The sequence below is a fragment of the Paroedura picta genome, chromosome 13 (genome assembly GCF_049243985.1).
Source record: "Paroedura picta isolate Pp20150507F chromosome 13, Ppicta_v3.0, whole genome shotgun sequence".
In the NCBI taxonomy this organism is placed as follows: domain Eukaryota; kingdom Metazoa; phylum Chordata; class Lepidosauria; order Squamata; family Gekkonidae; genus Paroedura; species Paroedura picta.
In genome coordinates, this window is record NC_135381.1 from 26,085,035 (window position 1) to 26,100,490 (window position 15,456).

The 15,456-nt window shown below is 44.6% G+C and overlaps 1 protein-coding gene across 9 annotated transcripts in view; it reads right to left on the bottom strand.

Moving 5' to 3' along the window:
- IL1RAPL2 (interleukin 1 receptor accessory protein like 2) overlaps nucleotides 1–15,456 on the bottom strand; it is a 592,622-nt gene that overhangs the window by 34,666 nt on the left and 542,500 nt on the right. For all 9 annotated transcript variants that reach the window (XM_077308260.1, XM_077308262.1, XM_077308257.1 and 6 more), the window contains one exon: nucleotides 1,537–1,666. In XM_077308260.1, coding sequence (XP_077164375.1) covers nucleotides 1,537–1,666 — 130 coding nt within the window. The remainder of the gene's footprint in view (nucleotides 1–1,536; nucleotides 1,667–15,456) is intronic.

Sequence of the window (15,456 nt, forward strand, 5' to 3'; positions counted from 1 at the left end):
TCCCCTCCCATGTTTCTGTGTCTCCCAGGGCTTCATATTGGCTTGCCAGGCTGTGTTAGGTAAGATTCTGTCTGATGCTTTCCACACCTGGGAGTAAACTGCACTGGGTTTTTATTCCAATCCCAGGTCAATTCAGGCGATTTAAATTTTCCTTCTGCAGCAAGAAGGATTGTTCCGGAGTGACTCTACCTTTATTGTGCGATATCTTAGAGTGCTTTTAATGCTCAATATTTCAAGATTTGGATTGGGAAAGCAGACTGTTTTGAACCTCCGTGGTAGAGACGTCATAATCAGAAATGACCTGACTCAACATCAGTCTGCTCAGCATCAGTGAACTACACTGGACAGACAATGGCCATTTTCCATCTGAAGCCCAGGGAAGAAATACCTCTCAACTGAGATACCCAGATACCCTTCTGGCACCCCTCAGGTGAACCAAGATACCTCTCAACTGTGCATAGCCTAGAAAAAACTGAGAAGGGAGAGAGACCAGAGCACAAAAGAAATGACAGCAGTTCATGTCTCCCTCTGCCTCCTTCTAAGTTGCTTTTGCCCCCCCCCCAAAGAAAGTTCCCCGGCTATTGTGAAAAGAATAGGAGAGGAACATGCTGAGACAGCAAGGAGAGCATAATAGTCTCAGAAAAACACAAAGCATTCATCACTTGCCCCATAGGGTACCGTTAGATACTACTTAAATGGCAAGCCAAACAGAATTAATGGACGGGCAAAATAAGTTGGCCTGTGTTGGGTGCACTGTCGGTGAATGTGACACTTGAGTAACAGGGATGACTGAATGTACATTTCTCTTGCAAGGGGCCATCCATCTTTTGGATTGTCTCGATTGTGGAAAATCAAGACAGTTCCCCAAGTGACCTGGGGAAAGGCCGGCATTATCTTTAAGTCTAAACGCTAATCAAGTCTCTATTTCTATTTGGAGAGGCACTGGTAGTAGCTGAAGGACTCTGGAGACATCAGAGCATGAGCAGCAGTTGTAACTTTGCAGTTGCTCAGAAACATACTGTCCCATCCAGCGTTGGTAGCACAGTACCTATCAGCTTTTAGAAAAAAAGCTGTCCCCAACCACTGGTTCGGAGACCGGTACCGGTCCGTAGATCAGTAGGTACTGGGCCATGGATCCTCCTCGTCCTCCTCCCCGGCTGCTGCCTCAGGGGCTGCCCTGCCACTCTGCCGCCGGCTCACCTTTGGTGCTCTCCGGCGACCGTCATGGCTAGGGCTCCCGCTCGGCATGGCACTGTGAAGCTGCTGCTGTTAGCGCCCCCCAGTGGGCAGCAGGAAGTCAGGGGGGCCGGCGGGAAAGCAACTGGAGCAGGGCCTCAGGAAGCAGCAGCGACATCCCTCAGCAAAGGACTCCCCCCCCCCCCGGGCCTCAGTAAAACTGTCAAGCGTTGACCGGTCCCCGGTGATAAAAAGGTTGGGGACCACTGGCCTACTAGACATAAACAAGCTAATAAGCTCACAGGTTTCCCTGTTTTTACAGTGGGAGAGGAACAAAAATAAACAATTCTTCCATAATACCTGATTTCCCCTTCTTTAATGTGATTTTCAAGTTCTTCAATAAATCGCTCTCCTCGTGTCCAGTAGATCATGGGACCCGACTCTCCACTGAAGCCAAAAAATGCTTTGCAGGCAACATTGAGAGGCTGACCTGAGAAGAAATACAAAGAAGGTAAATAAGACAGATGATTGTCATGTTAAAAGCGTAATGTGAGCGTCTTCTAAATATGATCTTCTGATGATCACATAGAGTCCTTGGTGCTGAAGAGTTGTCTCAGATGAATCCAGTGAAAAGGCAGTGTCCTTTGGGTAGGTGTTTTCTTTAGAGCTTATAAATATTCCCGAGAACAAGTCAAACCACTGAGTCTGGTTCCATCATCTCTGGCTGGTGGTGACTCTGCAGTCTGGGAAGAGGCCCCTCCTAACTTTCTTTCTGTTGGGAATGTCAAGCAACTGTGCTTAAGCCTTGCCCTCTAAGCTGTGGGCCCACCATTGTAGGGATGGGCATGAACTGGGAAAATGTGGCTCAGTTTGTGTTCACGAACCACAAACCATCACAAACTTTTAACACGAACCAGTTCAGCTTGTGAAGTCCATGATCTGATCCAATTCCCTCCCGCCCCCAGGCATGCTAGACTCACAAGGGGTCTCCAGGTGACTCTCTTCTACCTGCCCTACAGTTCTGTTGAGGATTGATGGGGTCCAAGTTGCAACCCACCCAAGACGATGTCCTCCAGGAATGTGCTTTCTGGTGAAACGATTGCCTGTCATTTCTCCAGAAAATAGTTTCCTAGGGGGGACCTTCTTTTTGAGGGACAAAACCATAAAAATTAGTAAGAGATATCTAGGTACAGCAGTTACTGCTTCTATTTCTTAAAGCATATTTTAAATGTAGCTATTATTTGATTCGATTATATTGTATGCTGCCTCGAAATGATGGGCTCAAGAGGAGGACCCTATAAATTTAAACAAACAAAGCTGTCAAAAAGCGCCCCCCACTATTGTGGTGGAGCCAATAGTAGCCATGAGGGGTTCCTGGAAGGAAAACGGTGGATTTGCATTGGGTCTTTGAAAATGTGCACCTGTCCATCCAGGTGTCAGGATGATGCATGGGGATTGTGCTGCTCCATGGGTCAAACTAGATGTGATATTGACAAAATGCTGTGAGGGACCACTGATGCTTGTTTCCCACCTGAGTGTCCTTCTAGGAGCCAGAACAGTCCTGAGGGGTGCATCTGGTTGACTGGCTTCCAAACAGAGGACAGCAAAGCAGGTCTGGGAGGGAAAAACCCCTGTGACTTCTCTGCCCCATGCCTTTCCTGTCTTTATGCCACTATCTGTCTAGAAGTCACAGGAAACATTAAATATCTTCTTAAAGCAAGTTTTAGCGTGTGCACTGCTCATATTTGACTTTAATAGGAAAAGACACTTGTAGCAAAGTGAGAATGGAAAAACCGAGACGCCGTCAATCAAAATTGACAGCATTTGCCCTTTATGTGGCACACCCCACTCGGCAGTACAGTACGAGGCAAACAGCTTTTGGGAGAACTGCTTCTTATTCACCAGCCCAGAAAGCTTTCTTTTGAGAACAAAGGAAAGGAAAATATTTCAGAGAGCCATCCCATTTCGGCAAGCTCTGCTTTGTACAGCCAGAAGACAATGAACTCTTGTCCCCCTGCAACACTTACCTCCACAAAATAAGGAAGTTTAAACCAAACCGTTCTGGGGTTAGTTATTTCGGTGTGAATCTGGAAGGCTTCAAGCAGTGGCTGGACTGATATTTGGCATGGATGCTTTAGGCTGATCCTGCATTAAGTGGGAGTTTGGGCTAAATGGCCTGGACAGCCCATCTGTATTCTAGAGAAAAACGTTTAGCCCAACTTTCTTTGTATTCCTTCAGAAGTGAACTCGGCTGATTTCCACCAGGCTACTTGTACATAAAAACACTGTTCACCAGGTGAAAATCCTCCTGCCAATAGAGTTTCCTCTACAGCACGGGTAGTCAACCTGTGGTCCTCCAGATGTCCATGGACTACAGTTCCCATGAGCCCCTGCCATGGACATCTGGAGGGCCGCAGTTTGATTACCCCTGTCCTAGAACAACAAACCAGCTGTCAGGTTAAATATCCTCCATTAGGAAATTGAACATCGAAAATTCAAACAAAGGAGTAAAGCAAGGCTGCATTTTAGCACCTTTTCACTTTTTTATGGATGACATTGCTTCTACTTTGTCAAGTGTGAATGGGCATTGTCCAAATCTTGGCACATTACATCTCCCTGTACTTTTGTATGCAGATGATGCTATGTTACTTTCTTGCTGTTTTAGGAATTCACCACAGAGTCTCTGGTGGTCATATCATTTACAGCAGGGGTAGTCAAACTGTGGCCCTCCAGATGCCCATTGACTGCAATTACCATGAGCCCCTGCAAGCATTCGCTATGGACATCTGGAGGGCTGCAGTTTGACTACCCCTGATTTACAGGTTCCCTCCATAAAGGTGTTTGTTTTTCAGGGAGAGAAGTAAGTACACACCATGCAATCGTTCAGGCATATCCCAGTGAGCAGTTTTAAAATTGGCAATGCACCTTCAGGTTCTCAAAGGTTCTCTTCCCTGGCTCTGTCCAAGATTTCACTTGCAGTTTTAATTGCATTGTTTATTAGATAAAGCACTTTTAATTACTTTTTCTCTCAAAGTCTACCGTAGTTAAATTAAATTAAACATCAAAGGGCTACAAAATGTGATGGCATCTTTACTTCAGATCAGTGTCCCTTTTGGCCACAGCAACTGTTATGAGTTATTTTTAAGTCCTTTTTCTTTTTTTAAGTTGTTCCTTCAGAGGTATGTGTTTTTAAAGCATCAGAAGGGAAACGAGAAAGGTGTTGGTGCATTCCCAAAGAATTAACGTTTGATAGGATATTTCAAGTGGCATAAAGGGAAGGAGTGTAGAACAGAATGTTAGACTGTTATTAATTCTCCTCTTTAAACCAGGGGTCACCTTGGCACATTAAAGTCCCAGGTCTGGAGCTGAAAGCATCTTGGTGGTCTTTCTTGTTCTGTGCTGTCAATCAGACCTGTTTGTTGTAAGCTCCCCACAGATAAGATCACCACTCACCTACTGAATGGCTGGAGTAGCTTCCGATAGCTAGCTTGCATTGTATATGCTTCAGAAGGGCATTTGCACAGCAAATTTATGTGACTTCTACAGTGCGTTCCAGTGTGTTTCACAAGAAAGTGAAATTCATGCCTTTTGTGCAGCTGAAATGGTTGTATATTATTTATTTATTTATAATTACATTGGTGTACCTCCGCTCCCAGCAAAAGCACGCTCGCGGCCGTTCACAACACAAGACAATAAAACATCAACCATAAAACCATTTAAAACAGCTTAAAATCATCACAATAAAACAATAAACCCTCCAAAGCCTAATAAAATCAAGATGGCGGTAAAAATCCCTCTGCTGCAGCCATAGCCAGTATAGGCCAGAAAACTGGGAATGAAAGAAAAAAGAAGCAAAGGGGTAGAATGAACAGTCTAATACCTTAGCCTAAGACCCGGGGGGGGGGGGGGGAGAGATACCAGAGGTTGACTGTTTCCCTCAGAGGATCACCTATCCGCTGGTCATCCACCTTGAGCAGCCAGGACGGACAAGGATCAAGGGGGCAAGTAGTCACCCTCACTGAACCTAGCAATTTGTCCACTTAAGATTAAGAGAGCCACCTGAAACCATCAAACCTAATCCCCCACCACAGCCACAGAGCTTTCAGTTCACAATCTGTATCAGTTGTAACAGTAAGTTCATGGCAGAGCGACAAAACCTTATCCGCAAAAAAGCCCGCTAAAGCCTCACAGCCTAAAACTAATTCACTATTATTTTGGTGCTTTTCCTCCAGGGCAGTAAGAGTCTGAACTACCCTAAACAACTGGGCTGGGTGAGAGCTCCTGGACGCAATTTCCACAGTGAAGTAATCACGCTTCACCGCTTTTACCGCCATCTCACATGCCCTCATAAGTGCGCAATGAGATGTCCTTGCTGCCTCGCCGTGAGTCTTCTGCCATACTCGCTCTAGCCATGTAACCTCTCTCTTTTCTCCTGAAGCTCCGAGGAGAACCAAGGAGCCCATTTGAGGCAAGGGTGAAGAGGACACTCAGGAGCAATCTTGTTGATGGTGGCCAACAGGTGGGACTGCCAGTCATCCACCAAGGCCTCCAACGAGGTCCCAGAGGGCATTGGGTGCCACAGAGCATTCAGGAATCTCTCAGATTCCATAAGTCTCCATGGGCAGACTAAAATACATCTGTCACCCAAACAAGGAGGGGGTGGAACCCATAGCCGGGTCTTCAGGGTGTGGTGGTCGGACCATGGAACAATGTTACTTATCACCTGACCTACCTCCACTCCTATGCCAAAGGTCAAATCCAGGATATGGCCAGCCTGATGGGTGGAGCCAGCAACAAATTGCAAGAACTCCAGTGTTGCCATGACCAATACCAGGTTCAGGCCAAGTTCTGAAGGTGACGAATCTGTATGGACATTGACGTTCCCCAGGATTAATAACCTGGGGAACTGCAGCTCCCAGGTGGCCACTGCCTCCAGCAGGCCTGCATCTGAGGGTGCAGTGGGTGATTGGTACACCACCCAGATGGCCATGTTCTGGACTGACTCCCACTGCAGACCAACACATTCTATCTCCATGATTGATGATGCTGGGAGGGCCCTGAAGGAAAAGGTGTTCCTACCAGCTGGGGCTGGTGCATAGTTTCTTTAACCCTGAATGACAACTTCCAATCATCTTGGACTAAGGCTGTTCGCAGAGGAATCCAAAGTTTGGGCTTCTCCATACACTTATTATCCAAATTAGCTCATGCTCAAGCTGCATCATTAGTTAAGCACCGGATACAAGACAATCAACGTCAACTGGACCTGAGTAAAGCTCCAACTGTTTTGGCCCCAGTTAAAACAAGATATGTCCTGGCCCCTGCCATCTATCTGCCTCAGCTGGTAATAAGTAAACAAAGAAGGGCATTTACCCTTACAAGATGCTATTGAGCTCTTCCCAACTCCACAAGCCATTTATGAGTCCCTCTTGCCCAGCAGAATGCTGACTCCCTGCCTAGAAATAAGCTTCTCTCCATGACACCTGCAAAGGAATCAATTCCTTCTTGTGCCCCAAAACATCTTGGCCAATCAGATAATGATGTTACCCAGTTCAGGCAGCCATTTGATCTCTCACTGCTTGACAGGCAATTATAGGGGTACAAATTTCCGATCTCATTTCTGACAATCTACTTTGGAACCAAAGCTGGAGTTGCTGTCATTAATCATACTCTCTGCAAGAATACGGATTCTGTTAACGGACTGATAGCTGGGAAGGGGATGCTTGGCTAGGCATTTATTCTCTTCCAGCTTTCTTTTATTACAACCTCTTTCTCTAGTTTTGGTTTCCCTTCCAGGCTCTTCCAAAATACCCCTCCATTACATGCAGTGTGTCCAGTAACAAAATAAAACAGAAAACCAGTGGCACTGTAAAGACTAATAACAATATTTGTTCCAAGTAAGCTTTTGTGAATCAAGGCTCAATTCTTCAGAGCTTTCTGGGAGCTCTGATTCACAAAAGCTCATACTGGAAACCATCAGGTTTATTTTTTAAATTTTTTAACAGACTTAAAATATATTCAGGTGGGCAGCTGTGTTGGTCTGAAGCAGCAGAATAAAGTCTGAGTCCAGTGCCAGCTCTAAAACCAACATGGTATTATTCATGGTATAAGCTTTATTTATGCAAGCACAATTCTTTAGATAAAGCGTGCTTATACATGAAAGCCAATAGTTTGAATAAAACTTTGTTGGTCTTAAAAGTGCCATAGGACTCAAACTTAAAACAGCTACCCATCTCCAGTTACATTCATACGACTCATAATTATATCCTACACCTACACATGAAGGTCCCAGGATGGGTCACAACAATGCAGAATAAAATACATAAAGAAGAACAACTCATCCTGTAGAATATATATTTCTGGCAAAAGTATGGATGGAATTACTCTAAGCCTACCCTCAGGCCAAAGGGAGAAAAAGACCACCTAAGTCTCTTATGTACAAGGCAGCCTCTTGTCTCAATAAAGTTGTCAAAGCAGCAGGTCCAAAAGATCACAGCAGAGATGAGGTCATGTCTGTATAGCCTAAAAGTGAAAACAATCAATGCAGCAGTAATAAGCATGGCAGGGATCATGAAAAATGTTTGCTTGAATGTGGCATAGAATGTCCCCTTCTCTCCGCCTACAGAAGGTAACAGCATTGAGCTCAGCAACCTAAGACCTCCTTTCCAATGCAGAATGTGACTGGCAGCCTTTTGTCTCTGTATGTTCATCAGTACATCCCATATCCCCATCTTCTCCACCCAGTGTAGGGGATGGTGGTGTTCAGCTCTGCCTCTGTAGTATCATTTCCAAATGACCATAAAGATTTCAGGATGGTGTGAGAGCTCCTGCTAACACCCAAGAAAACTGCTAATAAAGCCCACTAAAATTCAGCGAAATTAGCCCAAGTATTAAAATACTTAGAGCCCTGTAGTTCCCCACACCTTCCCATCCCTTGAAGCCCAAATTGCTAACTCTTTGTTTTGACTTCTTTGAACTGTGCCTGGTTTGAGTTCCCAAGGGTACGGGAAGTTTCTGTATTGATTACCCTATGCTTTCTGAATCAGTTCTAACTATGTCTCTGATGTTGTTTGTTGTTGTTGTTATGTGCGAAGTCGTGTCCGACCCATCGCGACCCCATGGACAATGATCCTCCAGGCCTTCCTGTCCTCTACCATTCCCCGGAGTCCATTTAAGTTTGCACCGACTGCTTCAGTGACTCCATCCAGCCACCTCATTCTCTGTCGTCCCCTTCTTCTTTTGCCCTCGATCTCTCCCAGCATTAGGCTCTTCTCCAGGGAGTCCTTCCTTCTCATGAGGTGGCCAAAGTATTTGAGTTTCATCTTCAGGATCTGGCCTTCTAAGGAGCAGGCAGGGCTGATCTCCTCTAGGACTGACTGGTTTGTTCGCCTTGCAGTCCAAGGGACTCGCAAGAGTCTTCTCCAGCACCAGAGTTCAAAAGCCTCAATTCTTTGACGCTCGGCCTTCCTTATGGTCCAACTTTCGCAGCCATACATTGCAACTGGGAAGACCATAGCCTTGACTAAACGCACTTTTGTTGCCAGGGTGATGTCTCTGCTTTTTAGGATGCTGTCTAGATTTGCCATAGCTTTCCTCCCCAGGAGCAAGCGTCTTTTAATTTCTTTGCTGCAGTCCCCATCTGCAGTGATCTTGGAGCCCAGGAAAATAAAATCTGTCACTATCTCCATTTCTTCCCCTTCTATTTGCCAGGAATTGAGAGGGCCGGATGCCATGATCTTTGTTTTCTTGATGTTGAGTTTCAAGCCAACTTTGGCACTCTCCTCCTTCACCCGCATCAACAGGCTCTTTAGTTCCTCTTCACTTTCTGCCATTAGAGTGGTATCATCTGCATATCTGAGGTTGTTGATATTTCTCCCTGCAATCTTGATCCCAATTTGTGACTCCTCTAATCCCGCATTTCTCATGATGTGCTCTGCATACAAGTTAAATAGGCAAGGCGACAGTATACAGCCTTGCCGAACTCCTTTCTCAATTTTGAACCAGTCAGTGATTCCATGTTCAGTTCTCACTGTTGCTTCTTGACCTGCATATAAATTTCTCAAGAGACAAATAAGATGCTCTGGTATTCCCATCTCTTTAAGAACTTGCCACAATTTGTTGTGCTCCACACAATCAAAGGCTTTAGCATAGTCAATGAAGCAGAAGTAGACGTTCTTCTGGTACTCCCTAGCTTTCTCCATGATCCAGCGTATGTTGGCAATTTGATCTCTAGTTCCTCTGCCTCTTCGAAATCCTGCCTGTACTTCTGGAAGTTCTCGGTCCACATATTGCTGGAGCCTAGCTTGTAGGATTTTGAGCATAACTTTGCTAGCATGAGAAATTAGTGCGATGGTGCGGTAGTTTGAACATTCTTTGGCATTGCCCTTCTTTGGGATTGGAATGTAAACTGACCTTTTCCAATCCTGTGGCCATTGTTGAGTTTTCCAAATTTGCTGGCATATTGAGTGTAGCACTTTTACTGCATCGTCCTTTAAGATTTTGAATAGTTCAACTGGAATGCTGTCACTACCACTAGCTTTATTGTTGCTCAGACTTCCTAAGGCCCATTTGACTTCACATTCCAGGATGTCTGGCTCCAGGTCAGTAACTACCCCATTGTGGTCATCAGGGATGTTAAGCTCGCTCTTGTATAGTTCTTCTGTATAATTTTGCCACCTTTGTTTGATCTCTTCTGCTTCTGTGAGGTCCCTACCATTTTGGTCCCTTATCATACCCATCTTTGCATGAAACGTTCTCTTCATATCTCCAATTTTCTTGAAAAGATCTCTGGTCCTCCCCATTCTATTGTTTTCTTCTATTTGTTTGCACTGTTCATTTAAGAAGGCATTCTTATCTCTTCTAGCTTTTCTCTGGAATTCTGCATTCAATTGGGTGTATCTTTCTCTTTCTCCCTTGCCTTTCACTTCCCTTCTCTCCTTAGCTATTTGTAAAGCTTCCTCAGACAGCCATTTTGATTTCTTGCATTTCTTTTTCTTTGGGATGGTTTTAGTTGCTACCTCTTGTACAATGTTGCGAACCTCCGTCCATAGTTCTTCAGGCACTCTGTCTATCAGATCTAATTCCTTAAATCTATTTGTCACCTCCACTGTGTATTCGTCAGGGATATGATTTAGTTCATACCTGAGTGGCCTAGTGCTTTTCCCTACTTTCTTCAATTTAAGCCTAAATTTTGCAACAAGAAGCTCATGATCTGAACCACAATCAGCTCCTGGTCTTGTTTTTATTGACTGGATAGAACTTTTCCATCTTTGGCTGCAGAGCACATAGTCAATCTGATTTCTGTGTTGACCGTCTGGTGATGTCCATGTGTAGAGTCGTCTCTTGGGTTGCTGGAAAAGAGTGTTTGCTATGACCATTGTATTCTCTTGACAAAATTCTACCAGCCTGTGCCCTGCTTCATTTTGTACTCCAAGGCCAAACTTGCCTGTTATCCCGGTTATCTTTTGGCTTCCTACTTTAGCATTCCAATCCCCCATGATGATAAGCACATCATTTTTGGGCGTTGCTTCTAGAAGGTGTTGTAGGGCTTCATAGAACTGATCAACTTCATCCTCTTCAGCAGCAGTGGTTGGGGCGTAGACCTGGATCACTGTGATGTTGAATGGTTTGCCTTGGATTCGAACTGAGATCATTCTGTCATTTTGGGGATTGTATCCCAAGACTGCTTTTCCTACTCTCTTATTGATTATGAAGGCTGCTCCATTTCTTCTGCGAGATTCTTGTCCACAGTAGTATACCTGATGGTCATCTGAATTAAATTCACCCATTCCTGTCCATTTTAGTTCACTGATTCCTAAAATGTCGATGTTCAGTCTTCTCATTTCTTGTTTAACCACGTCCAGCTTGCCTTGATTCATGGATCTGACGTTCCAGGTTCCTATGGAATAAAAATCTTTACAGCATCGGACTGTCTTTTCGCCACCAGTTACTTCCACAACTGAGCGTCCTTTCGGCTTTGGCCCAGCCGCTTCATTCATTCTGGCGCTACTCGTACTAGCCGTCTGCTCATCCCCAGTAGCATATTGGACACCTTCCGACCTGAGGGGCTCATCTTCCAGCGTCATATCGTTATGCCTATTGGAACTGTCCATAGAGTTTTCATGGCAAAGATACTGGAGTGGTTTGCCATTGCCTTCTCCAGTGGATCACCTTTTGTCAGAACTCTCAGCTATGACCTGTCCGTCTTGGGTGGCCCTGCACGGCATAGCTCATAGCTTCACTGAGCTACGCAAGCCCCCTTGCCACAACAAGGCAGCGATCCTTGAAGGGGGCTGATGTTGTTAGGTACTTGCAATTCTCTAATAAAGAATCTACCTTCAAAAGGTTTACTTATTTAGAATGGGCCCAGCAACAAGGAGTATCCCAGGGACAGCAGGAAGAGAAGCAGCCGGGGTGGGTGACGAAAACATCCCAAGAGGAGAGAGGGAAAGGGAATGAGAGGTATATAACAACAAAAAAGGAACAGGGGAAGAATGAAAAAGACATCTGGGGGCTCAAACTCAGAAGGGAGAGGAGGGGGGGCCTCAAGGAATGAAAACAGCCAAAAGACCTGGAAATATTGGAAAGAATTAAAGCGGGGAAGAGGGAGGAAAACAAATACTGAAAGGTTAAGAGGGAAGCCAAAGAACACCAAGGGCCACTTTAGACCAGGCCAGCCAGAATACAGAAACAGGAAGGGGAAACCAAGAATACCAACACCAAAATAACAAGAATGAACACTCCACAAAATCAGAGTGAACATGAGATGACAAAATGGAGGGGTTCCAGGGAGCCAAGGATCACAGTAATAAGGGGGAGGGGGAGAGAATGTGGTGGGAGGAGATGGTATAAGAGAAGAGGTATGATACTTAGATATGCTTAGACCTCTTCTGATTTCCATCTCATCCCTCGGTACTGAGGGGGATGCTAAGGGCAAGAAACTGCCTCCAACACTTGTGCAAACACTTGTGGAAACCTGGGTCAAGGAATTCAAAACAGTCACCTTAAAAGAACTAGCTACTGATGGAAGGGGTGGCAATTCTAACCCAGGGGTGTGGGGAAGGGGTGTGGGGAAGGGGTGGCAATTCTAACCCAGAGGATTACTCCTTCAGAGCCCTCCCTATGCTGTCAATCCCAGGCACAGGCACATGTAGGATGCAGCTCAGAGCTTGGCCAACTGGATGGTGTACCACACACCCAATGCACCACCAGATACTCCACCAGTCATGCTGGAAGCAGTGACAGCCTGGGCACTAAAGTTCCCCAGACAACTGATCCTATCTGCCAAGAAAACACTAGAGGGCATCACCCCAAGGGTCAGACATGACTCAGTGCTTGCCCTTCCTAACCCTGCAGCCCCTGGCCCCCATTCAACCCCATTATATGTCGCAATGTCATGAGTCAGACATTTCATAGAGCTCAGGGTCCATGTTGCCCCAGGACCAGAGCAGGGAATGCTCCTCCCACAATCTGATCGCATTGTGACAAAAAATGTCATCAACCATGAGATCCTCCTCTGATTGATGCAGAAAACAGCCATGCCACACTTCTCACACTCTAAAAAGCCTGAGGAGTACACATCCTTGCTGCACATCTCTCCACTCACACAACCCCATTCCCGGCCATGCCACCACGACCCACACAACACACCCCTGCAGCCACATGTCCTTCCAGATTGGACAACTCTACATTTATTTTTCCCATCCCCACACTCTAGCACCGGTTGTAATCTTAGATACAGCAGGCTTTGCCCTTAGTAATATAAAATAATTAAATTAAATTAAAAAATAAATAATGTAAAAAAACAGTTCTGTCTGTTCCTATGCCTTTAATAGCAGCTTGGCCTCCAGCCAGCATCAGCTAATACAGTTCATTAGTTGGGAATAAACATTAACACTTGTGAATGTTACAGGAGCAGACTGGGGCCTCCCTGGGTACAAAGCAGACTCTCTGCATGGTTGCCTCTTTGGGTGGCAAAAACCTGGCAAGTTTGGTATTGGTTAAGAGCAGTGGCCTCTAATCTGGATAACCAGGATTGATTCCCTATTCTTCAACATGCAAAGCTGGATGATCTTGGGCTAGTCACAGTTCTCTTAATGCTGTTCTAACAGAACAGTTCTCTTAAAGTTCTCTCAGTCTCACCTACCTCTGTCTGTTTTGGGGAGAGGAAGGGAAAGATGTTTGTAAGCCATTGGGATTCTTTCAGGTAGTGAAAAGCAAAGAAACAGCAAAGAAAAAAAAAGCAAAGAAACAGCTTTTATTTTTCTTCTTTCTGCCAATGGCCTTATTGGGAATGTACCAGAGCAGGGATGTAATTGGTTCCATCATCCTTTTCTGTATTGTAAGTATAATCTAGCAGAATCAGCTGACCCAGACCAATGAGTCACACTGTGCTATGGACTTGATAATTCAGGTGACCATTTTTCTTGGTGCTGGCTGATAAAAACTCACCTAAAAGAACCTAGAGCAGAGCAGATAGGAGAAAAATATTTTCTCCCATTGTCGAGAACTCTGTGTGAACTCTCAGTTCCATTATGGAAAGCCATTTGATCCATTAATAGAAAGCTACTGCCTGATGGCTGTCTAGAAAGATATGTCTGCATCTCAGAAACATGGATCACCTGCTACCTTATGTTTAAGGCACAGAGGAAGGACGGGGACTTTGGAAGAACAGAACTTTTTCTTTTGAGAGAAAATGAACGAGAGAAAAAGATGGTAACATGCATTGCATATGCCATGTCACGTATGCATATTATGAAATGGGACAGACCAGAGCTGTACCAAGAACACATAAAGCTATGTGTTGCAGAGAAAGTAAATAAAGATGAAAATAAACATATTATTATTCTTGTTATGTAAGTATTTACCTTTTCCTCAAAATAACTATTATGAAAGGAAAGCACAGGCGATCCTAACTGAATAAAATTAGCCAGTACCCCCAGGTTTTGGTGATTTCCCCTATAATTGAGTGCACTCCGGTAATCTCAATTTGAAAAATCAGCCAGCCGATTGGCTTTTGGTAGTTTCCCCCCTGAAATGAGAGAGCCCTGGCCATCTTAGCCGAATAAAAGCTAACCAACCCCATGAGAGCGTAACTCTATGGGTTCCCAGCCCTCCTTCCTCTGTGAAGGATATAGAAGCCGTAGCTCACCCCCTAGTTCTTTCCCCTTTGTGCTTGCTTGCTCAGCTACAGGAAGCCAGAAAAACCCAACCCTGTCCCCCACGGCTTCTGTAATTTGTCACCAATAGAATGGTAACCAGATTCAGTTTGGCTAGCCTGGCTGTTTTTATTTATTTTATCTTGTAACCTGCCATGAGCCGGCTCTGCTGAGAGTGGCGGGCAATACATTCAAATAGTAATAGTAATAGTAATAGTAATAGTAATAGTAATAGTAATAGTAATAGTAATAGTAATAGTAATAGTAATAGTAATAGTAATAGTAATAGTAATAGTAATAGTAATAGTAATAGTAATAGTAATAGTAGGTAAGCATCAGGAATTTCTCTATGGATTTCAGTTTATTGGACTGGCTACCAGCATATAAAGCCTTACTCTTTCTCTGGTCTTAACAGGGATTCCCATCTAGTTTTTCAACATTTTCTGTACATTAGAAAAGCACAGGGGGAGGACTGATTTCCTCTCTCTGCATCACAAGTCACCAACATCAACTTGTCATTTCAGGTTGTTAAAACGCATTTCCTTTTCTCTCAACATGTACCTCAGTACAGACTCATCTCTGCAGCTCACTGCCATGAACAAAGAATTTTATTTCAAACGCAGTTATGTTGGAAGAGAGAGAGAGATTCTGTACTACAGGAGTATGGAAAGCCTGTCATTTTACCATAGAGGCAAGGGAGAAATCGCACCAGCTATGCTGTCACTTTCACCAACCATATGCCAGAAACCAGAAATACTCCCAACCTGCTCCTTCACGGGGAGTGTCCCCCCTCTAGGAAGTAAGGAGGAAATAACACCACTTTGCTGCTATTCCATTTCCCTCTTTTCACTAAGCATAGAAAGATGGTGACTTCTGAGGTTCATCCAGAAGTAAGGAAGAAATGGCACCAGGTCTACTGCCATTTTACCCGCTCCCCCATCATAGTTCATTCTGACAAAGAGCAACAGAACGTGCAGCCAGTAAGTTCTGGAAACAATTGGTGAAAACTGTTCATAGAACTACTGTCTGAAATTATCCCACATATGTAATAAAATAAAAAACAATCCAAGGCCAATACTGCAAAGAAGTAGCAGGATTTACCTTCATAGAAGCCGTGCCAATTGCT